The sequence below is a fragment of the Chrysoperla carnea genome, chromosome 5 (genome assembly GCF_905475395.1).
Source record: "Chrysoperla carnea chromosome 5, inChrCarn1.1, whole genome shotgun sequence".
Classification (NCBI taxonomy): Eukaryota; Metazoa; Arthropoda; class Insecta; order Neuroptera; family Chrysopidae; genus Chrysoperla; species Chrysoperla carnea.
In genome coordinates this window covers 35,376,503-35,402,423 of record NC_058341.1, presented here as the reverse complement: position 1 = coordinate 35,402,423, position 25,921 = coordinate 35,376,503, and the positions used below count along the sequence as shown (strand labels likewise).

General features: G+C 29.3%; 3 protein-coding genes across 3 annotated transcripts; all 3 read right to left on the bottom strand.

Annotated features, from left to right (window-relative positions):
* Positions 1-10,293: 10,293 nt before the first annotated feature.
* Positions 10,294-11,439, bottom strand: LOC123299726 (chymotrypsin-1-like). The gene is made up of 3 exons (XM_044882043.1): positions 11,372-11,439; positions 11,096-11,289; positions 10,294-10,859 (listed from the first exon to the last, which is right to left on the bottom strand). The coding sequence occupies exons 1-3, from the start codon at positions 11,424-11,426 to the stop codon at positions 10,332-10,334; spliced, it is 777 nt and encodes a 258-aa protein (XP_044737978.1). The 5' UTR covers positions 11,427-11,439; the 3' UTR covers positions 10,294-10,331.
* Positions 11,440-12,123: 684 nt separating this feature from the next.
* Positions 12,124-22,230, bottom strand: LOC123301143 (granzyme K-like). The gene is made up of 4 exons (XM_044883877.1): positions 22,041-22,230; positions 20,141-20,364; positions 19,316-19,772; positions 12,124-12,146 (listed from the first exon to the last, which is right to left on the bottom strand). Exons 1-4 carry the CDS (start codon positions 22,228-22,230, stop codon positions 12,124-12,126), a joined length of 894 nt encoding a protein of 297 aa, XP_044739812.1.
* Positions 22,231-23,347: 1,117 nt separating this feature from the next.
* LOC123301142 (chymotrypsin-like) lies at positions 23,348-25,295 on the bottom strand. The gene is made up of 2 exons (XM_044883876.1): positions 25,173-25,295; positions 23,348-23,920 (listed from the first exon to the last, which is right to left on the bottom strand). The coding sequence occupies exons 1-2, from the start codon at positions 25,266-25,268 to the stop codon at positions 23,348-23,350; spliced, it is 669 nt and encodes a 222-aa protein (XP_044739811.1). The 5' UTR covers positions 25,269-25,295.
* Positions 25,296-25,921: the final 626 nt, after the last annotated feature.

Genomic DNA, 25,921 nt, shown 5'->3' with positions numbered 1-25,921 from the left:
TAGTGATTGTTATTTCAAAATTAGATATGATCAAAGTATGAATTTATAGAAATTTCCCTCAATGCTGATACTTTCATACAGCTCTGTTCTAGGAAGTGTAATTTCTATTAGGTACTCTTTTAAAAAGTCTACCATTTGGAGAATTGAAGCCAGGCCCTCCTTTGAAAAAACGCGAAAAAAGTCGAAATAGTTCGTCTTGAATATTGGAGATAAATATTTTTTACGGTTATTTTAAGTTTGACTCAAAAGAAATTCATTTAATAATGACGAAAAACTGGTTCATTTCTTCCTATGGCCTATGTTTGTTAAGATATTAATAATTTGAAAGATTCAAGAATGAAAATAATTGGATATTACATTACACCGAAAATTTATCTTTTTTTCTAGACAGTGGCAATAATTCCTCTGTGTTTAGATGTTTTTATATAATTTTTTTGCGATTTTTTTGTGCTTAAGTGACTAGCTTATGACTTTGATAGAAACTAGAAAAAAAATTGTATATGATACTCTTTGTAATTATTTTGCATTATACTTTGGACAGGAGGGGTTTTAAAAATATATTCTAGTGATTATGTGGGGGGGAGGGGGTGCTAAACTCATTCTTACGTAAGATTTTATGAGTTGAAACTTAATATTAGAAATAATGTATGTACATTGCGAACTATAATCTCTGTGCTAAAGAATAAAAATCTTTTCTAACAATGTTATATTATTCGACAATACGAGATTCAATCTTACGGAGGAAGGAGGAATTCGAGAAGTAATTTGTATGCTTACATGGTGGGAGAGGGGAGTCAAAAGCGTCAAAAATCATGCTTACGTAATTAATAAACGGCCCCTTTTAGTAGAAGATCCAATATTTAATGTAACTACTCTAGAATATTCGCATATTATGGAAAGAACACCGGAAGTAGTATGAATATTGCATATATTATAATTTTATATTATCTCTATTTAAATAAACACAAAATAATATACATATAAATAAGTAATAGATGTTACAATAATACTAAAAAATTATAATATTTAAAAGTTTTACATACTTTGTTGTAAAAATTAAATTGTGTTGCAATATTATACTTGAAAAATATGCATATTATAAAGTAGTATGCTGGATTCACATATGACATAAAAGTTTTCAATGAAAGGTTTTCAAAAGTATGTAATTTTAATATTTGGAAACTTCAATAAAGTTTGTAGAGTACATAGACGATAACTTAACTTGAATTAGCCTACAGTTTCTTGAAAGAAGCCAGGAATCAATTGGGTTGTATAATAAAAAAATAACCAATTTTCGTATTTTTTTTCAATTCTTTATCATAAATAATAATGAACTTCGCCTGGAAAATTTTTTGAAAGCCTATGTATAGTTTAATTACATTAAATAAAATCAATAAAATATACAAAAGAGTTCACAGATTATAAACGATATTTAGGCCAAGTGTGCTATGTTCGTGACGTACCAATGTTAAAATACAAAAGTCTATGTATAAAATAAGATTCAATAATCAAAATACAAAAGTCTATACATACATAATTAAAATTTCTTACACGACGATGTATTACAAGAATTTTTTTCGTTTTCATATCTCTTTTGAAAAGTTTAAACTATTATGAAAAAATAAAAACAGTTTTGTTGAAAAACGTATATGCGATCTTTCCATATTTGTGAATAGCTCAATTCTTCTTTGTCCAAACCGAAATCGTCAGGGATTCAAAATTCTTATTCATTTAGATAGTGGAGAGAAAAAAGTAAATCGAATAACAGCGAATTCGCAGCAAGTGTAGAAAAATTGTATAAAGAATCTCAGAACATGTATCGTAGACATTAACTTCCTAAATGATTTTAATGACCTATGATAATAGATTATAACTTGTCCTTCAGTTGTAATATTGTTATTATTACCATTGTTTTACGTATATTTTTGTTGTTTTATAATGCTGCAATATTATACATACATATGACGAAGATGGATTACCGAATCAGTTGTTACAAGAACGTTCAGCTGGATTACCATCGACCAACGCATGTAAAACACACTTTTTTACAAGCGCATACTTTTTAAATTGAACCAAACAATATAGTAATACAATTTTGAACCGCGTAAACTTATTTTGATCCTTACTAACTCTATTTTGGACCCTATTAAGTCATATATCGGTTATAGCGACTAATTGTCATTGGAATTAGTTAGCAATGACGAGTGACATGTACGATACTTTCACTTTATTATAAAAATGTAAGTACATATCGCTTAAAAAGACTATTCGTTATATGGACGAAATTTGTCGGACTTTTCTATGTCGTTATAAGCAGTTTTGACTGTATAGATTAGTCATGTTAGGTTAAAGTATCCCGTATAGAAACTTTATAATATGACTACTGTAGTTTTATTTTAATATTCGGTGTTGTCATGTAAACTGGGTTACATAACTTTAAAAAACAATTGATTGTTTTAAGATTCCGTTGCAATCAGTAGATTAATTACAGTAAGGAGTCAAATCAAACAAATTGTTGAACTAAAAAACTAAAATTGTAACGATTAAAAAAATAATCTCGAGAAAGTTGCTTGCATATTTATGTCCTGAAGAAGGAACAAGAAACATGCCTGCCTAACTATAACGGGATCTAGCGCATGTATACACTCAGAAGAGTTAGATTTATAAAAGCAGCTTAAATTTTACAATGGTTGCACTATTATCACACGCAAAAATATTCGCAATAAGAAATACCGTCGAACATCAGATGTGATATGATCAATTAATGGTGATTAATTTTTCGAAAAGTCATGCCTTACGCATCCCAAGCCCAATATTTTGAAGGAAGTGAAACCAATGGGCACATTGGTGAAACAGACAGTGGGAAATTGAGAAGTTTACGCTACCAATAATAATAATATAAACCGAGTATAAACCGAGCCATAAAAAATATAAATTCTCAAATCAATCAATTCAATCGTAAGTAATGCAAGAACTTTGCGAGAATAATAATTTAAATCCCCCTATTTTATTTGTATCCATGGGTATATCAATAAAGAAATTTACTAAAGGCTTCAATATAATATTTGCGGTACATTTTTTTGCAATATTGTGGCTTTAAATTTCGCATTATGAAACCCTCAAATTTTAAAATCATTCATACTTGGCTGATTGAAATATATCATTCTTTTAAATGCAAATACTTTTTATAATTATTATTTTAAGTCACACATTCCGCAAAATATACAGACTTATGTACTCTATTCGAGAAACATTGTTTTTTAGTTACATTTTGGAATCTTAAGTGACTCTCTTTTGTTCAAACCAGCTGAAGTTTACTATGTAGGGTTGTTTACCTGCGATTTTAAGGGGACTCGCACAGGAAAAAGCACTTTTTTGACATTTTTGACGTATTGTGCAACTACATCTTGTTTGAAGATAGAGATCGTGTCAAAAAAGTACCTTTTGACGGTTAACTTTTGAGCTGCTTTTGCCTTTTTTAATGTAAAAATATTGGGTTTTGGCGATTTTCAAGACTTGCGACTCTAAATGGAGTTTCAGAAGAGGCGACATTTGTATGTAATTTGAGTTAAATTCCAATGCTATATTAGTTTTCAAAAAAATGAACAATTAAAAATCTTATTTCTTAAAAAATATTTAATATTAAGAAATATAAGTGATGAGGGGGAAATATGACTTTAGTGATGGAGTTCAACTGGCCACGAATTGTTTTTAAATTTAATATTCATACTTGGTAATATTTGAAGATTATGTGTATGCATTACCAAGCTTATGTGTTAACATTTTATTATTATATGAATTTGCTTGGGTCATATCCATAATACTCCGAGCACGTTATGGTTTACAAACATAATTTATATATTACCGGGTGAGCAGAGTTTTAACGATACACCCTCTTTTTTTCACCCAAGTCAATCTAGAACTCTCAACAACACAAACCAAATCGACTTCACCCTTAAATTTAGTGCTATTTATGTGCGATGTGTTTTTATTTTCGATTTTCTTGTTAAAATCGTTTGGCTGGAATCAATCAAGACTTAAAACTTGCTTGAGCATTGGTGGAGCTCCGTTTGAACAGCTTCTTAAACAAAATAAAATAATTTTGACACTAAACTGAGTCAGTCCGAATATTTAGTTCATATTTAAAAATGCCCTAATTTTCGAAAATCATAAGCAATTTTGGTAAAACCGTTGTTCTTTTAGAAGCTCAAGTAATTTTAAAATCTGTAAAAAACAATATACATCCTATTCCCCAAAATTATGGCCCAAAAACAAAAAAACCGCTTAAAACAAACTAGATAGTAAAATATTACAAAAATGATTAAATGCATATATGTACTTGATTTTTTCGCACCCTGATCACCCTGTATATTTGTTTCGTAAATAAATGTATTCAAAACAAATTAGGGGTAAAATTGAAATCAATCACAAAGCTTATATTGTCGGTTTTAATGCCCATAAATTTCTAGGATGCTATCTATCGTATTTTAAGCACCTATTTTCATATCATTTAAATATTCACTTTGGATTTTCAGACATTATTTCTTTGAAACGCTCAATTTTCATCAAAAAGTTTCTTTTGGAATGTGTCATGTTTCTTAAAATTTCATTAAATCTTCCCTTTCTTTCAGTTTTTCGAAATTTAAGTCTTAAAGCTTACCATGAGCAACTTATGAGACGGTACGAATTTTTTCACAGTTTAATTTCAAACAAATAGAAACAAATAAAATATAAAACAAATTGGAGACACATTAATCTTTTGTCTATTTTGTATAATAATTTTTCTTTTGTTGTGCATATCAATTGATTTGATCTCTTTTTTTGAAGTCAATAACTCTAAGTTATTGTTTATTTCAAATAAACAATAAAATAGTTTAGTTTCATATGCGATACTTGTGATGTGATGTGTTTATTAATTGATTTATAAATTTTTCTGTTTAAATTCAAAGTTTACAAAGTTGATATAAAGTAACGTAAAACTATCGCATATCATGGAATTCTAAGCAGGAGATTTTAGATCTTATTTAGAGAATAAGGCTTGTCGTTTAATTTCATTATTTTAAGTTATAGAAAACAATTTGTCCTTTAAACATGTTTAAAGATTTTTTTTTCTGAACTAAATATTAACAGAAAAATTTTTGTTCAAAGGTCCAAAACTGAAAATTTGATTTTATTCGAAAAATTGAAAATTTTATATTTTAGAATATAGAACGTAAATATTTCCGTATAAATGAAACTTGCTAAGGATCCTAGGAGAAAGAAAAAATGATAAAGATATATCAGTAGAAAATTCATATTAATAATTACGATATATTAAGACTAATTCTTATTTTTATTTCGCTAACGAATTCTTATTTCGCTCAGCATGTATGTTGTCATAGTTTTGAAACTATCTGTATACCCATAAAATTCCACAAAATTTTGAATTTTTTCAAAATAAAATCAGTTTTAAGAGTACTCTTGTGATTTTTTCTATAGTTTTCGAAATGAAAATTCTTGGAAAATTAAAAATGAAATATTCGATTTTAATAAAAATATGTTATTTTTTTCAATCTCTGAGACAATTTTCATAGCTAACGCAAATCCTACGCTCCGAATTTTTAAATAATAGGATTATATGGGACACCATGTTAACAACGGCAAAACTGTTTAGGAATTAGAAATTTATATGGCTAAATGGAAAATTATTTAAAGAAAAAAATATGTCTTAAAATGATTTTGAATGAGAACTTTTCGCGTTTTTTTTTTGAGAATGCGCCCAAATGTCTTAATCCCTACATAATTTCAATCAGAAAACATGTCTCCAAAGTTCAACTATTTTGTTAAATTGGTATCTGTATCACGGCCCATAATCAATTTCAGTATTTGATGAGAATCATTTCAGTCTATATTATCACTGATATCTCCGAACTACAAAAACAATAAAATACATTGCTATTAGATCCTAAGATTATTTTTTTGATTGACACCAAACATTTATGACTTCATTTATTGTTGATGAAAAAAATATTAAAAAAAAAAACTTTCCATTTACCTACTCATATTTATTTGATCGGTCACTGTCGTGGAATGCAGAAAAAAATTAGATGTTTTGATGTGTGTTATTGTTTTTTTACATGTTGTTTTTATAACTAAATCACTGAGGATTGGAAATTTTTGTTTACAATATACAATAATCATAGTCGGGTGGCTTATGGGACCAAAAAAAAACGATACAACACACGATATTAATAGCTACATAATCTTTCATAATTACTTGCAAAGCCGTGCTATTGAGCTCAAAACATAATTTAATGAAACTACTGACAACACAAAAAAGTTATCAGGAATAAAGGAAAACCTTATAAACCTTTTAATATACGAACTAGAATTATTATTACTTTTGCCTACCTATCTCATGTAAATGACTGTGGTAAGTTATAAATAGCTTTGAAAGGTGGCGCTTATTTTTCTTCTGCACGAAGAGATTATAATTAATTACTTGAAAATACCGGATGTTCCACTTTAGATAATCCAACGGAAACTTTGGAAAGAATGACTGAAGTAAAAGTTGTTCTACTCGAAGGAGGGACCTTGACTTTCAAAGATGCATAAAAATCAATTCTTGTTCATAACTGATAAAAGTAAACTAAGAAGTAACCTTTGTTAAAACTTCTCCTTAATTCTAATAAATTCGATAGAAATCGAAAGAAAAAATCTTTATACTTATGCCAAAATCAGGTGAATTGAGTTTCTGTAATAGTAACAAATAGAGAAAAACTACAAAGTAGGTCTTTATAAAGAAAAACTTACCATTTTATGCTGAAAATTTTATTTGGATGTTGCTTATATTCCTGAGAAACAGAATGCCAAATACAAATATAGAAATAATTTTGCATTTGATTTCCGCTGAATTTAATGAGCTTACGAAAAAAGGTTTACAACTAAAGTTGTTTTGTATTTTATTAAAAAAAATGTCTAATTGAAAATTATCTTTTATCACATATCGCTTAACGTATTCATGCTCTCCTTTTTATGAGATGTCCTCCTTAAAGTAGAACAAGTTTTACGTGGGTTATTTCTCCCGAAAACTCTTTGTTAAAGAAACATTTAGCTAGAATTGATTGAACGGGACACTTTGTATTTTATTAATATTATGCATGTTACTAACAATTTTATAATTAGCGAAACAAAATAATTAATAGATATTGATTGACTTATGTTTAATTAATACTATTGCATATATATTCTTAATACTTGAACCTCAGGTTAAATATATGCATATTCTGAATTTTCTACGAAATTTGAGTTAAATTTTCCGCGTGCAATAGAGGCTAAAACTATTAAATATTATTTGATTATATTAATTATAACATCTTTATTGTATCTGTGAGGTACCTATTTCCATCAATTCTATTTAGAAGAATACATTATTTTTCAAGCGGCAACTAAATTTAGTCGTTCGCAAGAGTATTTTAAATAAAAACGGTCAGAAAAGTAAATTTTTAAGCTTTATTAAAAAAAAATGTATTTTTGGCTCTCGCCTAAGGATTACAAATATCGATTTTGTTGTGTAAAAACTGTTTTGAGTAACGTTTGAATGACAAATCAATTTCTATTTCGATACATCGAATATCGATACATTGATATTGAATTATTTTTTTCCGAGGCTCTCGAATAAAGGTGAAACGATACAAAATGGTTTGTAACTGAATAAATAAATTTTTTTCAAATTTGTAGTAAGAATAAAGAAAACATATTCATATGGGAATATCCCAGATATTCGAATGCCGAAAAGTGAAAACATTCTTTTCGAGAGTGAATTTTTTTCAAGCTAAGACCAGAAAAATAAAAGTGTCTCGCTATGTGATAACACTACAAAATCGATTACCGATTTGCACAGGTAATGGTCATATTTTAAGGGTTAAAGGTACAGTTTTTAAAAGTTTTCACTTTAAACCGAAAAATTGTACTTAATGAAGTAATATTTCTGTGTTTTTTTTTGTCTATGACTTGGAGGATTGATAAAGGTAAATTTGGTGTCGTATTCATCCTTTTCGAGAGTTTCAAACTTTTTGCAGTTTATGTTTCAGCACATAATGCCAAAATTTTTTATCATAAAAAAGAAGCAAAAATATTGCCAAAATAAGCAAAATTGAAATGCGAAATTCGAAAAACTGAATTTCCACAATTTTACTACTCGAGCTAAGGTTAAAAACTCATTTGTCTTTATAACTAAACTTTAATACTAATAGATCCTCCAAATTAAAAAATAAAGTTTATATATTTCGCTTCATCACAGTCTTTTCAGTACAAACAAGTGTGATCTATTAAGTTTTAGTAGTTAAAACTTTTAAACAGGACGATTACCTTTAAATTCACAGCATGGCAATGACACGTGAAATTCTTACTCTTTGACAGATGTTTATATATGTTTGTTTAAAAAAAATTGATTAATCATTACAAGTTTTGTTTTATTTCATAAAAATTTTTAATATTTTTTATGTTATTAAACTAAATGTTTATTGAACTTAATGTCGTTTTTTGGAATAAATCAAAATTTTATAAAACTGTTTGGATTACTGAGGTAATAACTTTTTGATTTATGTTTGTCTGTCTGGAATAATGGTTTGGGGTTACGGAAATAATTTTTTTCGTTGTAGTTTTGTAAAATTTATATAAAAAAGTAGTTGTTTTTATACATAAATTATAGAAAAAAAAAGTTTTATTATATTTTCAAAATTTTAAGTATAAAATAAAAAATTGCAAAAAATATTATGAAATTTTTTGAGGAATGGAAGGTTAATTCAGTTTACTGCGTAAGCTTTTTAATCTTTTTCAAATACGTGTTTCCAATAAAGCTTAAGTTGATACAAGATCCATAAAAATGACTACAAATTAAAAATAAAGTCATTGAGTGTTTAGACTTCGATATATCATTTAACATAAAAGATTAAGAAGGTATTATATAACTACTACTTAAATTTTATAATATATGTCCAACTACTGCCTTTGAGACATTTTCTTATCATAATCATATTCGATTATCATAAATGTTACTTAAAGCGGGCTCGGCCCATGGGCACTTCACAAAAAAGGGCCAACTATTCCCAAATAGGTCGTTGTTTTGTTATTACGGTTCATGCGAAATACCGTCAAGTGGAAACTAATCCACGACAACTGATTGAAAAAAAATTTTAATATACAAAAATTAAAACTGAAAATACATAATCTACATCGAAAAGATCATAGTTCCTACCGAGTGACCGCGGTAACAATCACTCTTTTTTCAGATAGTTTCGACTGTTTTACATCATGACTTCGCCATTACATACAAGTAAGTATTGTACTATGCATTTTCACGTGTTAATAGATTTATTTTCCTTAAGGGGACAGAATAATAGTTTATTTAGAATCGTAAGTCACATTCTGCTTGGAATGTGACTTACTTATACGATAGATATCTATCTTATGTATATTTCAATATTACATAATTTTAACAATTTAATTATAGTGTAATTTTCCAATAATCTGTTATGTTTATTGTATAATTATTTATTTCAGAGAACAAATTAGGTAACAACTTATTTATTGTAATTAATGAAAAACATTTATGTCTACAATTAATTGGAAAAATTATTCTATATAAATGTCTGAGCCACTCACCTGAAAGTGCATTTTTCAGTAGAGATTTGAAGCTTTATTTATGTTGTTTTCGAAGAAAATTTAAAATAAGTTGATTGGGGGCAACCAAGAAAGAATTCCGAGATTTTGATTCCGAGAAATTTTTGTATAATGGCATAAGTGCTCTGTTGGAGTGTTGGATGTGTTACGTGTTGAAGTCTATGGTAATTATTTTTCTTGGAATAAAAAATTTTCAAAAAGGAAAATTTCGTATGTACTAATTTATTATTTCAACTTATTCAAGGAGAAAATAATTACGCTAAACGTTTCGCATCTCCATTTGCTACTTTATTTTGGAACTTCAACGTGTTTAAAAAAACACTAAGACTTAAAAAATCATTTCGAATTGGCTAATAAACTTCCAAAGCTACAAGAGCTGTTGAACAGTAATGTGGTATAACTCAAGGATTAGGAGGTTTATAGGTAGAAAATAAGTAAAGATTCATTGTACGAATAAAAGTTGACAGTGGTATATTTACAAAAATGTAGATTTTACACAGAAAAAAATGGCACACTAGATACATTAAACAATGACTTATATACTAAATAAACAGAACGCTTACTACCTGCGTTAAATTAAAGGAATAACCTTGTAGGAACCAACAATGGATGAATAAACATTAAGCTTATAAAATAATTAAAAATATTAGAAACAATAATACCATCTTTCAATAATTTCGAATGGTACTTCGAATCCAATTAGCATAATATGGTACACTCATATATCCAGTTAGAATAGCGCCAGAACACAAAGGTTGTGCCGAAACTGTGGACGTAACACCGAGCAGTACTTGTTCATTATTATAATTATAAACCATTGGACCACCACTATCTCCAACACAGGCATTTGTACGGGTAAGATTTGGATCAAAACAAATTTTATTTGGTTCACAATATCTACGATCAACTAAAATCACTGATGTTGCACGTAAATCAACTGTTGAACTATCATCATGTCCTGCGCCTTCGACTGTATGACCCCAACCATAAATTGTTGCCCACATACCGCCATAATCTAAATTGTTTTGTAATTGAATTTTAACTGGTGTTACGCCATAAACTGGACGATCTAATTTGATTAAAGCGATATCATCAGCTAAATATTGGAATTTTGTGTGACTAACGAAATATTTTGCAGCAACTCTTCGAAGTTTTCCTCGTGCATAGTTATTGTTGCCAACTGCTATTTGTTTTACCTACAAAAAAGGGCAGAATAAATTAAGGTAAATTTAGAAATGTGGTTCTAAAATAGCAATAAATGGAAATTGTTTCAGATAGTGAATATATCAATCGTAATGTAATATGATTTTTACGTTACATAAAAGTAAAATTTTACAAAATGCAAAAATAATCACAAGCCCCGGACTGGTATACGTCTTGCTATTTTCTCGAAAAAAAATGAATAAATATATTTTGAATAAAAAATAATTACCCCAGAATCAGTGCCGTCTGGATTAATGAGACAATGTTTGGCCGTTAACACCCATTGTGCATTGATTAAACTTCCTCCACACTGGCTGTAGATCATATACCCCGAATTACTGGTAATTAATCTAGCGGCCCATGGGACAGAAGGTGCTAAGGTTCCATTAATGATTCGTTTAACACGAATATAATCAGCTTCACCTGAAAAAAATAATAAATAGAATTAGAAAAAATCAATAATTTATATACGATTCAATTTTAAGCTCAACAATGGCTTACTTACTTGTCGCAACAAATAAAGCTGTGAGTAAAGCTGTTAAGAATATTCTTGTATGCATTTTAATGGTTTTGGATGTGAATGATTTGTGATGTATCATCAAGTATCATCCAAAGTATTTATATGAATTTTTTGGAAACAACTGTTTTATATTTCGTGTTAATGAACTTGAAATTCTTCAAAAAACTTTAATTGGTAAATATAAAATTTCCTTTTTGTGTATATACCTGCGGATGAGGAAAATTGGGATATGTAATATACATTCAATTAAAAAATATATGTAATAGTTTAGTTCAGCAGATTCAATGCACTTTTTATGTATGGGAATATTGGGTTGATGACCAAAGTTTCATATTTTAAACAACTTTTTTAACCAGGATTATAATATTGATCAAATCGGTTTGAAAGCATTTTTTGAAAGATAAAAAAAATATTAGCCCTAAAAACGAGCAGCAACCTACTTCAACACTTAGTGACTGGGCTAGTGATGTAGCAAATTTTGGTTATACAATGTGTCGCATTTAAGATGAAGACACCCCTATATTTCCGTTATTTATAGTAATATCGATTTGAAATTTTGAAAGGTCATACAGGGTGATGGGTCATAATTTTGAAGGTACTTAACCGAAATCAGAATTTTAAACTCAGCCCACTACAAATTGGCAAATATACCGAATTCCTTATATATTTTGCCTAGCATCAAAGATGGTTAGAGATATCGAATAAAACTATAAGGAAAAGTTGCTTAGAATATTCTTTTATAACGATAATACTGGACTTTCTGCAATTAAAAAACAAATTGATTTGAAATAGATATGTTTTTGCGAAATCTACGATTTTAAAATTACGCTCTCAGAAAGAGTATGTAAGTATTCTATGGTTTTTTTAAATTGTCTAAACTAAACCACAATAATTGTTTGCCGTAAGCGTATAGACTATGCGATATCATGTAGACTGAGAGTGACTCATGAATAAAAAATAATAATTCATAAAGTCTGAGTGGTGACATAAAAAGAAATTTTTTGGGAAAGAAAATTTCGTTGAAATCAGTAACCATATTTTTACTTTTAAAATATTCCTCTTTTAATAATGTATCATGCATTGCAGATGGATCATTATTTAAAAAAAAAATTGATCTTGTAGGCGGTGGGAAATTTGCTACAGTTATGATATACAGGTTGTAATTAAAAATGTGTATATGCAAACAATTTTGTAATTTAAAGCAAATTATTGATCAGACATGCAATGTTTTTCAATTGAATTACCGCTCGATAAGTAGGACAAATAAATTTTTCGGAATTAAAGCAAAGTGCATCTTATTTTTCAGAATATTTGTTTCCATAAGTATTTTTCAATGTAAAAGATGTTTTTCGGTTGGGTAATTTGCATATATGTAATACTAATTATAATACATTTTCAGAAACTAATTTCGACTTTTTTAGAATCGAATATTTTGTTATACTAATTGACCGGAAATTCGTAATTATGAAACTCTCTAAGTTGTGGTGAATACTATCTAATATTTGAAAAAAAAAACCCAAAGATAGACTAACCTCACTGAAATGTGGTTGGCTTACTTCCATCTCACACCAAGATCCATATTTTTCCAAAGTCCGTTTTCATTTCATTATCCTCCATTCAGGTGCGGTAGATTTATTCTCTAATTTGATAAAGCTTGATTTGAAGTCCATCGCACAATTTTGCCTCATCTTACCAGTTATTACAGTTATTACAACTTCTCTTCCAGGCGGAACAAAGGAATTGCACAAATGACTTTTCAGTAAGATTTATTTTCTACATTTTTGTACAAATTTTCAATTTATTGATATAAACTGAAAAAGTTTTTTCCAGTTCTGGGCGCTCCAATTACCAGTTTTTTCAAGCCGTTATTACAGAACGATGGCCTTATTCTCATTTCATTACAGTAAGGAATTGAGTTTTCGCCAGAGTACTCTAGCGATTTGTCGAAGGAAAACTACTTTAATAAGTCAATATGCAGTTATATTGTTTCAAAGATATACTGGCCATAGAATAAATATGCCATAGCATAAAATAATTCCCAAGTAATTAATTTTATCATTAATAATTCACCCATCATTACATTGTAAAATTGAAGTACCCGCATGGGCAGTCCTTCCAAGTAACATTATTCTTTAAATCTATATATCAAACTGTTATTTGCTTAGGAAAACGCAATTAAATTTTGTGTGTATTTCCAAGAAATACCGTAAACTTTTTGATATACCAGCACCACAGGTGAATCATTTCATTTGACCGCTTAATTTAAATAGATGCTTTTATTTTTGTAGACAGATTCCAACGTTGCTTGTTAAAGATGCCCATACATTAATGGATATTTACGAATGCAAAGAAAAAATTGTTTTTAGACTTTCATAATTTAGCGTAAAAACTCAGTTTTGAAGTATAGTGAATCGTTAAATACAAAACCAGTGAAATTTTAATGGAAGGTAAGATTTGCACACACTCTTGCTAAACACACTTATATGAAATTGTAAATGAATTTTTCTGCTTGGGAAGTGAATTTTTTGCTATGAACTATTTTTTTAAATCTATCAAGATTTGGTTTGGAAAACTTAACTGGCTTTGGTTTGATAATTCAGCTGTATGTTTTGGTAATGACATCCAATTTCGCACATTTATGTATATCTCATTTATGGAGATAGACATTTGAAAGTTGCACAAGCCAGATTATTTTTTTTTTTTTATTTATTTATTTATTTGATATGCCCTATTGGGCTAATCAATCCATACATAAGTACATAAGCTCTGATAAAACAATAAAAAAGTATATTTACATCACAAAAAAGAAAACTTCAAATTCTTGAAACAATTAATTAATAAATACTACTATAAATATCAAAACAATGGATTTCGGAATTATATTAAACTAAATGAAATGAAACGTTGGGGAAAGAGTGTCAAGTTATTTTCCCCGTTTTATTAATCATAAATTATTTTCCCCGTTAATCTTGCTGCTCTGTTGTTCAGTATTTCTTTCAAAAAGTTGCCCACTTTCAAGACGAAGTTATCCTTTTTTTCGTCAATTATGCACGCTACAATTTATTTACGCGACGACAAAAAACTCTGATAGTGCAATGGTCCCAATTATTTTGAAATTGCTACCTAATTATTCTTGTCTGGTAGCCTATAATTCTTGTATATATATGTTTTGACTAAAGAGAGATTTTTTCCTGCGGGAATATAAAATCAAATTGTTGCATAAAAACTAATTGATATCAACCATAATTTCAACATGACACGAATAAGTTTTCAAGCTTTACTCTATTTCTTAGAATATGTTTTTTTGGAGATGAGAAATGACTTGCCTTGAACTGCTATTAGTGAATATTATATATTTGTGTAAAAATCTGTACAAAATATACGCACTGTTTATTTGGAAATCGGAAATCAAAATTACTTTTATATATTATACGAAAACATAATATTACAAAATACTGTATGGAACTTTTCTGTGCTAAGACAAAAAAAAATTGTTATGGTTTTTGTAGGTTATTACTAATTTAATTTGGAGATCAGACCCACCAATTTTTATGAGTCTAATTCAAAATTATTACTAGTTGCGTGGTAGACGCTCTGGAAACAGGTTTTGTAAGAATTAATTATTTTGGTTTGATAATTAATTTGATTAATTAATTCAAAACTGTATGTACAGGGCTATTACAAAAGATTAAACGCAATTTGAAAGCCTGACTGTTGCAAAACTATAAGGCATAGTTATGTATATCAAAAACCGTCAAAGACACCAATTTTCCATTTTTTTTTGAAGTTATTGATAGATTCTCCAGTTCTCCGATAATAGTTTGGAAAATTATAATTGATCAATAGATATCAATGAGCAATTCAGAACAAGAAAATGGAATCCATTATCAACGTATATTATTCGGTTTTTAAGATAGTAGAACAGCCTTGATATCCCCAAAAAAGACGCCTGGAAATAGTTCCACAGACGCCTGGAAATAGTTCCAAATCTATTTTATTTTGTTTATTTTGTAACACAGACAGTTTTCAACAGCCAGTTTTTTTTTATATTGTAACACACAAAATTTTTTTTTTGATTATTACCTTTTTGAAGTGAAAACTTCTATATACTCAGGGCTGGTCCTTGCAAATGTTAAGGGTGATACGAGATATCTTTCTGTAGCTACCACCCTCTCCTTCTTGTTCACCTTATTTTTTAGCTATTACTTCACGGCTGCATGAGCCCAGTTCAGGTGTGACATTTTTCTTAACCTATTGCCTACTGTTTCAATATTCAGAAGTTCCCAAACGGTTAAGCCCCTCTTTTATGTACAGCCTAAAATATAAAAGGCTTATTCATAATTAAGCTCCTATGTGTATAAATAAATCGGTGCATTTATAATCATTTATGGTGAAACTTAAAAAAACTTGAAAAAACGGTATGTTTGGTTGTTGATACAAACAGGCTCATAGTATTGTAAGTGTATGTCTACAGAATTAGATTTTTCATTTGTAACAACCCGGTATTATAAAATTATTGTGGACGCAGAAAATATTCCAAGAAAATCTGCTAAAGTTTTTATGGTGTAAAACGGGAAATATTTTGTTGATTGTACGTGGCATATGATCTTTAACACTCACCACGATATTTTTTTTTTAGTTTTTGTTTGTGTTATTGATTTTTTTGTGTTTTGGTTTGTGTAACTTTACGGATCTCTCTCTTGCGCCCTAGGGACCTCCAGAATCTGAAAAATTTGAGAATAAATTTGGGAGAAATTCGAATTTTTTTGTCCTCAAATGGAGTTTATAATGATTTTATTTCTTCAATGACTTTGATTATTTCATAATAATACCTCTCAGCTTCCAGCTGTCTTCAAAAAGCGCTTTGTTCTTTTTTTTTAGGTTTACTGCACTCACTGTATAAATTTGTATTATAATATTTAACACTTGATAACACTTTGTTGAGGTAGTTTATTTATTTCGTATGGATCTGAAAGTATAGGTACCTTATTTTTACACTATATTTGAATTAGTAATCGAAAATGTCAACATTAAATCTTTTTAATAAACACTTTAGAGTTTAAGTATCACCAATTCTTCATAAATTGTTAAACAAATTAAAATTGTTTCACTACAAGTTTGGTGAGAGTATTTATCTACCTGATTAAAATAGTGGGCGATAAACAAGTGCATCCTAGTTGAGACGATTTCAACCCTTCTTGTAAAAAAAAAAAAAAAAAAAAAAAATTAAAAATTTTCTTGTTTAGTATGATTACTATACAGTGTGTCGCATTTAAGATGAAGAAACTCTCATATTTTCGTTATTTATAGGAATACCGGTTTGCAATTTTGCTCAGTATAGGGTGATAGGTCACATTTTTTAAGATACTAAACCGAAATCGGAACTTGAAACTCCGCCAACTATCAATTGATAAATATGGCCGATTTGTAATATTTCGTCTAGTGTCAGAGATGATTAGAGACGTCGACACACTTAGCGACACACTATATAAAGGAGACCTTCCAATTTTCTAGCTCAATTTGAGCAAGACCTTAAAAACGTCAACAAGTGAATTTCCTCCTACGAATTTGAGAAGCCCAAATACTTGGAAAAATAGTAAATCAATTTAGGTCGAAACTATTATGTCTTATGGTGTGCATCAAAAGTGACCTGCGTGCATCTTTCCGATTGGAAAGTTTACGAGCTCTCTGAAAGAGTGTAACTCACAAATTGAATACGTTGGATGATAAAAAAAGTAAGTATATAGTTTCTGATTCAATCATTCTACTATGATAAAATTGAATGGGTTTTTCCTTATGAGATATAAGGAACGTAAATTTCAGTGCTGTGACAATCAATATACGCCAATGGAAAAAAACTAAAAACAGAATTTTTTATCTTCCTGTATTTCTTTTGGCTTTGACGTAGTCAAAGTAAACTGACATTATTAATATTATTCTATGTAAATATTATTAGCAAAAAAATTTTGAAAAATGGGCCGTGATGCCTTAAAGACACGAAAATTTTATAATTCACTTGACGTGCCTTTTGAAGGATTGATGATTGAATGAATTAAGAGTTTACTCGTGGCTTGAGTGTCAAATTTATGCAAATCGAAAATTTATATTTTCATGTATTTCACGATTTTTTGTGTCTATTGTCACTTCTGGAATGCATTTATACAAAAAAATGCCATTTGGCATCTCTTGGTAATTGTTTATTAAAAAAAACCACGATAAAAAAATTAAAATAACTTCTTTATAAACAAATTAATTTTTAACCTTACTAAAAAAAAAAAAAACTATTCGCTTTATTTTGGATTCTTAATATAAAGAATTTTAATCTTATTTCCGGGAGGGTATAAAAGTCGATAAGAAAAACATGACCGAATTTTCTAGAAACTGTTGAAGAAGTGCTTGAATTTTTAAGGTAAAAAAATATTTTCACGATTCTTTTAAATCATTTCGAAAAACATAATTTCTAAATTCATAAATTCTAAAATGAGTTTTCTAAAAGAAAATATGGTGCTTACTCGAACAGCGAGCAATACATATAGTGGCTAATATAAAAGAAATAAATAAATTTCACAATTACTTAATATTGAAGAAAAAAATTATCTTTTTTAGGAAAAAACAATAAATATTAATCAGTATGCAAGTTATAAAACTTTTTAATTTTTTAGCAATATCCGAATTCAGCAAGTTTTAGTTCCTAAAGGTTATAGTTTAATGACTTGTTTATTAAATTTTAATACAATTTACACAATAGGAAATATGAAAAAAAATTTCAAAAACATTCATTTCAAATTATATGTTTATTAGAACATGAACTGTCCAATGATCGGCTATTAGGTCGGACTGATCGGACAACTTTTACAAAAATAACGCCAACAAGAATAGCTCAAATGCTATTTATCGTATGACAAAAATAGCCCATGTCCACAACGATTAATACATTTACTGTGATGAATCCATTTACAGTTGAGTTGCCAATTTTTCAGGATCTCTCTCTTCATTTATGTGGAAATATGATGTTTTATTGCGATTTTTAAGACATTATTTATATCTGTACAATCTATTCAAGTTGGTATATCCGTTTGGTTGTGGAAATGCCTTTTGGCAATATTAACTTCTCAACTGACTTTCCCTAATTATGTTGAAATATCATGTTTTGCCTGGATTTTATTGCCTTGTACATTAGTGTTAAGGTTTAATTTTTCTTGGCACTAGCTGTTTTAGGGTTTAAGCTCCTTGAAATTGAGTTGATAGGTTTTTAAATTTGTACGTTAGCCCAGTCTCCTGGTAGGTTTTGTTGAGTTTTGTTGCGAATGACAGCTAATACTATTCTAAGGGGTAATTTTGTACGCTGATCACGAATTTTAGGGTAATTTTACTCCCCTATCCTGGGCTCAGTATTGGTGTTAAGAAAAAATTCAAAATATGGGCTGTAGGAACTTGGCTGTTTAGGCACTCTTAGTTTAAATCCAATTTGCGACTGCGTAGCTATCAATAAAAAATTCTACAACACTTTGAAGTTCAAAAAAAAGTACGCGAGTTTCACTAAATTGGTATCTTTTTCTTACCATTAATTACCACGATCCTATTTATACATCTTCAAAGCCTATTGAAGGCGCCGAGCTCCTATGCTTTAATTTTTACGTATAAATTTAATGTAATAATTAAAAATGATAAAAATTATGGCTCCAGAAAATTATAATGATGATACAAGATTTGATTTCACGGTTTCTAAAGAGTGTGGTGAAGAAGTTTTAGATTTATTATTCATTTATCTAAATATCAAAGCAATGAACCATCCACATATAGTAAAATATATCCCATACAGGTAAAATATATTTCGTTAAAGACCAATTTTCTGTTTTATCCATCTGGCATAGGGCTGATAGCCAATTTTGACATAGACAGAATATCCAAACTCTATGTAACTCTTACCAATCTGATATGTCGCAATTTTCTCAGCGTGAGCCACTCCAATAAGAGTTTCAACTCCATTAATAACTAATGTCATTGGTCCTCCACTATCTCCTTCCGCCATATCCTTTTTATTGTTTTCTACAGGATTGAAACATATTTCATTCTTCTTACATACACGAATTCCTTTTATATATGAAGTTAATGTCACTCGAACCATTCGTAAATTAAATACTCCGGAATCCGGGTCATTAGGATCCGTAAGTCCCCATCCATAAATAGTGGCATTTTTCCCTTCATAGTTCATATCTTTATATTGCACTGTTTTTGGTTTTATTGTTTTTTTAGGAACGTGTGCTAATTTTAACAGAGCTATATCGTGTTCATCTCGATTTGTTCTCGAAAAAAAGAAATACTCATCAACTTCTACAAACTCCCCATTTCCAAAATAATTGTCACCAATGCTAACGTAAAAATCCTAAAATTTCACAATGATTTGTATATTATTAATTGTGTGCGCATGGAACCTAGCGACTAAACTTAAGATCGAAAACTAACAAAATTAGTTCATGGGTCCGTGGTACCCATTGTTTAAATCGTAATAGAAGGAAGAATTTCACTAAGTATGAGAGTTTTTTGGGCGTAGGCCAGCAGACTATTAGATTGATTATGGTGATCTTTTTGCTCGGATTACAAGACTAATCGTTTCTGCTAAAAATAAACATTTTACACTCGATATAAGTAGAAAGTTAAAGTCCTAATACGCTAGATAACATCTGTTGATCTTTTATATTGAATCATCATACCGGAGGGAATACTAATAGCAATCCAAAAGGATATCCTTACTTCTTCATCATTCTCTTTTCCAAGATTTTCATCCATTAAGCAATGTTTCGCTGTCAAGACCCATTTTGGTGCAATTAAACTGCCTCCACAATTTGATATTACACTTGCCTGATCATTTTCATCTTTTTTAATACTGGTGATTATTCTGGCTATCCATGCATGATTACTTTTTGCCTTCCAACCATTGATGATGCGTGTATTATTGATCGAGGAGCTATTAATGACTAAAATAAATAATATTTTTGGTATTATTTTAGAAATAGACAAATAAATAGGATCAAGACAGAGCAATTTAACAAGCTGTCTCAGTGCAACACCTATTATCCACTTATTCAACTTCCCTGAACATATAAGTAAAATTTACATAATTTTAAAAATACCCGACAAAAAATTTTCGGATATGGAACCCTTAACTCGAACTTAAAACATTACTTAGAACACTCCCCCCCCCCCCCCTTAAATTACCTTTCAAACGAAACAAAAAAAATCAAAATCGGCTCATCCGTTTAGGCGTTACGATCCAACAGACAGACAGACATGCACACATATAGCGGTCAAACTTATAACACCCTTTTTTTTTTACTTCGGGGGTTAAAAAATAACTTTGCTGTTTTAAAATGTATTGATTATTAGTACAGGCTGAGAATTTTCATATTAAAATTACCCCGTTCATTTTTTCAACGAAATAATTGGGTTGTTATAAAAAATGGAATAATTGATTGCATATAAGTTTTAAAACTGTTTTTATTTTTTCATAATAATTTCAAAGTTGTAGACAGTTAAAATCATTATTTTTATCAACCGAATTAGTGGAAAAATAGTAGATTTTAAGAAAAATACTCATGCAGTTCGTTGTCTTGTATGGTATATTGTTACTTACACGAAAAAACCCACAGAGCTGTAAGAAATATTTGGATTATCATGTTTATCACTTCAAGCCCATACTAATATTTAATTAAATTTCACATAATTTACCAATAACTCGAACATTACTGTTTATATTTCAAAAATGCAATTAGTGTGTGCTTATTATTAACTCATATTGGAAAATATCAATAAAAAGTATAATTATTTTTCAAGTTTAATAAATATTTACTAATTGATTATAAACAAAGGCGACCAATTATGTTACAGGAGTGTCATGAAATTTTTATAAATTATCCGAAAAATTAAGGATGATAAGTAGTCAAAGTAGTAAGCGAAGATACGTTAAGAGTAAAATTTTCCTACTATCAAATTTGTCTACTTTTTTAAATATTGAGCTTTTATAAACTGTAGGACCGATTCTGATCTTCGAAACTACTTAGGTAGGTACTTACTGTAGAAGAAAAAAGCCAAGTTAAAAGTGGGTTATTTTGGTGGGATCGGTACAGGTTTTAATTGGTTGTTTAATATTTTAATATTTAAGAAAGCTTCGCAGTGTTGAGGTATAACAGTGGCATTAAGGGAGACTATTTCTACTGAGATATTTAAATTGATGTCTTTAAAAAACAAATAAAAGTTTTTGAGTATTAGGTTTTCAGATAAAAATTTCCAATTTTTTTTTTATAAACGATAACTTTCTAATAGAAAAATTTGATTTGTGATTTGGAAAATTTTCGATCTTATACATAAATTCAAAGTAAAACTCATTCGATTCTGTAATTCAAGGTCATCTATTATTAATGCTAAATAAAAAACAATTACTCAAATTAACTCCAAATGCATTTCCTAATTATCAAAGTACAGAAACATATTTGTTAAAATATTGATCTAAAAATATTTTGTTTTAATATATTGATCTATTTTTTTATCGTTCGTTGAATCCATTTAGCATAAGGTTGGTAGCTAATTCTGACAAATGAGCTTAGTTTAGTCAATTTTTGGACCCTGTTTTGGACATCAATCAGTTTAACAGTACTTTGTCCGTGAGCTACTCCAACCAGAGTTTCTACTCCATCAATCATTAACGTCATTGGTCCTCCACTATCTCCATATCCTATATCTTTATTTTGATTGTCCTTTGAATTAAAACATATCTTATCCTTACACCACCCAGTTAAATTTGCACTCTCCCTTATAATTCCTGAACTTAAAACTACAGTAACCATTCGTAAATTTTGAACTGACGTACTTGGATCACTTGAGATTCTTGCCCCCCATCCATATAATGTCGCGATTTTGCGTTCATAATTAACGTTATCTTTATATTGGATTGGGATTGGATGAACATTTTTTGGAGCGTGTACTAGTTTTAAAAGGGCTATATCGTTATCATAAATATTCTTTTTGGAATAGAATACCAATTTGCTGACTTTTATGATTTCTCCTTGCAGAAAATTTTCGTTACCAATGGATACTCGAAACTCCTAAAATAAAACTTGTATTTTACGATAGATTTTTAAATCATTTCTAACTTCCTAGTATATAAGAAAGTTATTTTTATCGATTCGAAAATTCAAATTAAAATTATCAGCATATCTGTGCGATTCATGGTCGGTGCAATTTATTAACATCACTTTTAAATTATAAGCTATACAGGGTGGACCATTTTAATCGATAATGGCTTAGAGCTCTTTTTTTAGTTAATCAATCAAAAATTGATTAAGTTTGAGAAGGGACATCCTATTCTGACATCAGATTGAACCTAGTTACTCGGGCTTAATAGCTAACTTAGATTCTAAACGGTAAAAGATAAAATAACACTTTAAATTAGAAAGTTGATTCACATAAAAAATTAACAATTTTGGTTTAAAATATTTATATTCGAAGAAAATGCAATTTAAAAATTTGCCATTATTGCAAGTAGTTGCAAGAAAATACGCTTAAAGTTTATCGATAATTATAGGTAAAAGTCATGGACATAGGCTAATGTCCGCTGTTGTCCTCGATAATTTTAGTTAGTGTGTTTTCTTTCGATTTTTTCCAGTGTTGGGTATTGATATCAGTACCTTTTGCATAGAAAGCGTATATTATAATTTTTATATTGTAGTGTTAGGCATTTAGGGAAAATAGGTGACCTGAAATTCAAGGTTACCTATTTTTAACAACATTAATTATAGGTGACCTTGAATTTCAAATAAATGAATTAATACAATAAAAAACAATTACTCAAATTAACTCAAATAAAAAAAAATTACTCAAATTTCTTTTTTATCAAAGTACAGGATATTTGTAGGATATTTATTTCTTTAATGGTCTAAAAATATTTTGTTTTAATAAATTGATTTATTTGGTTATCGTTCGTTTAATCCAGTTAGCATAAGGTTGATAGCTAGTTCGGACAAATGAGCTAATCTTTTCTGATTTTTTGACCCTTTTTTGGTCATCAATTAGTTTAATTGAACTTTGCCCGTGAGCTACTCCAACCAGAGTTTCTACTCCACCAATCATTAACGTCATTGGTCCTCCACTATCTCCAAATCCTATATCTTTATTTTGATTGTCCTTTGATTTAAAACAAATCTTATCTTTACACCACTCAGTTAAATGTTCAAATCCCTCTATAATTCGTGAACTTAAACCTACACGAACCATTCGTAAATGTTCAACAGACGAACTTCCATCCTGGTCATCCAGATTTGTTACCCCCCAACCATATAATGTAGCGTTTTCACCTTCATAATTGACGTTATCATTATATTGGACTGGGATCGAAGCGTCAATTTTTGGAGTGTGTTCGAGTTTTAAAAGGGCTATATCGTTATCATTTACATTTGCTTTGGAATAGAAAAAAAAATTTGTGACTTTTATTATTTCTCCTTTCAGATAATTATGTTCACCAATGGATACTCGGAATTCCTAAAATAAAACTTATCTTTTACGATAGAATATTAATATCATATTTATTTTCCCAGGGTATGCAAGTTCTTGTAATCGGTTCGAAAATCCAAATTAAAACTATCACCATACCTGTATGTTCCATGGTCAGAACAAGTTTTTGACATCATTTTTAGATTATAAGCTCTTTTCGGGGACATATTTTCGCTCAGGTTTTTTTTTTTAATGAAAGACAATAGCGATTTGGAATTTTAACACCAATCAAGATGTTTGGGGTGGGGATCGCTAGTTAAAGTTTTTTTGTTAATATTACGAAACTGTAAATTTTTATATTTAGTAAATTTGTAGAAAATCGTTCCAACAGGATTTTTATGAGTTCATATCACAATAAACAAATTTTCTTCAGGCACTGATATCAGTACTTTTTGCATAGAAAGCGCGTATTTAACCTTATAGCTAGACATCTCAGTTTAAATATGATTGTTATTTGTAAGGTTAAGCATTTCGGGAAAGTTATATTCATCATATAGAAACTTGAATATGTGGACCACCATAAGGGTCCATCCTTGAACAAATTTAAATGTTTGCAGAGTTATTGCAAAGCGATACATTGAGCTATGAAAATCACGCTCTACTACTCTGGTGCTCCCACACTGTGCTATGATTTTGTTACCCTTTGGCATGCCGAGCTCAATATAATAATGAGGTTTAACCTCCACCTCTCAACTACGTCTATAACAGAGGCCACACACATCACTATTTTTAATCTTTATTTATTTGTTCAACTAAATTCGAATATACAATTAATTTTTATGACGTGGGTGGAGTCGGTTACTTCGGTCTTATCCAAGCGACGACAATGTGATCAATTTACCACCCCAATAACTACTTTTGTTCATACTGCCGCTGTCTGGACTGTAACCCGCAACCTTCTAGTCAGTAGTCAATGCAAACAAAGACGCCTTTGCTCGCTTGGCTACTCAGCCGGATGAGCTCAACATGAGTTTTCAGGCACAGAATAAAGTCATGAGGTAAAAATTAGCTCTTGGAACATAACTTTAGGAAGTTGAAAACCAAATAACGCCCTACCTTATAAACGTTACGTTTTAAATTTGGTTGCCATTTTCATGATCAGCAAAATACATTTGATCCAAAATTGCAATTTTAAATACGGTGTCTCAAAAACATTCTAAATTGCAGCACAGTGTAATTTGTACAGTAGGTAACTTCCCAATTAATATTTATTTAAATGAATTATTAATGTTATTCTTACGTCAGAAAATAATTTAAGATTGTCTTGCATTAAACAATGTTTCGCTGTTAAAACCCATTTGGATGCAATTAAACTTCCACCACAATCTGTACTCATACTAGTTTCTTTATTACCTCCAACAATTTCAACCTTATATTTAATTATTATTCTTGCTATCCATGGATAATTTTTCTTTGCTGGCCAACCATTAATAATACGTGTCTTATTGATTGAGAAGCTCCTTAAAACTAATAATATTAATAATTTCTCCTGTTAAAATAATTAATAGGATAAGATGTAGTATCCAGACTTAACGACATTTATATTGAAACGAGGGTATTTTATGAGAATGCAGAAGATCTATTGTCAATGTAATATTTGTTTGTCAATTCCAGTTCCAATAAAATTTTTTTGTTTGTCGTTTGTCAATTCCAATAAAAATTGGAATTGGCTATATAGCGAGTGCGAAATAAGTTGAAATAAGTTAGGGCATGGAAAGTGAATAATATTATGGGGTAGTATTCCTACTTACGTGAAATAAGAGTTAAAACTACAAACAGTCTTTGAATTAAATGCATGTTCATTTCTTCAAGGTTGGCACTAAACTAAGTTTTCCGATAATTGACTAATAGTTTATATTTGTTAACTATTATTATTGGTTAATTAATTTATTATTGCCAAGCTGTAGTAATGTGTCCGAAAATCGAAATTTTCAACATATTTTTAGGTCTTATGTACGCATTTTTTCATTTGATAACGATGTGATATCT

Excerpts from the sequence above, each read along its gene's own strand:
- LOC123299726 (XM_044882043.1), bottom strand. The coding sequence starts at position 11,426 with ATGCATACAAGAATATTCTTAACAGCTTTACTCACAGCTTTATTTGTT. Across the intron at positions 11,290-11,371 it reads AGCTTTATTTGTTGCGACAA|GTGAAGCTGATTATATTCGT; the intron begins GTAAGTAAGCCA and ends TATTTTTTTCAG. Across the intron at positions 10,860-11,095 it reads CAGACGGCACTGATTCTGGG|GTAAAACAAATAGCAGTTGG; the intron begins GTAATTATTTTT and ends CCTTTTTTGTAG.
- LOC123301143 (XM_044883877.1), bottom strand. The coding sequence starts at position 22,230 with ATGGTTACTGTAGTTTTAAGTTCAGGAATTATAAGGGAGAGTGCAAAT. Across the intron at positions 20,365-22,040 it reads TGGAGTAGCTCACGGACAAA|TCATTAATAGCTCCTCGATC; the intron begins GTACTGTTAAAC and ends TATTTATTTTAG. Across the intron at positions 19,773-20,140 it reads GAAAAGAGAATGATGAAGAA|GATTTTTACGTTAGCATTGG; the intron begins GTAAGGATATCC and ends GTGAAATTTTAG.
- LOC123301142 (XM_044883876.1), bottom strand. The coding sequence starts at position 25,268 with ATGAGTACAGATTGTGGTGGAAGTTTAATTGCATCCAAATGGGTTTTA. Across the intron at positions 23,921-25,172 it reads ATCTTAAATTATTTTCTGAC|GAATTCCGAGTATCCATTGG; the intron begins GTAAGAATAACA and ends GTTTTATTTTAG.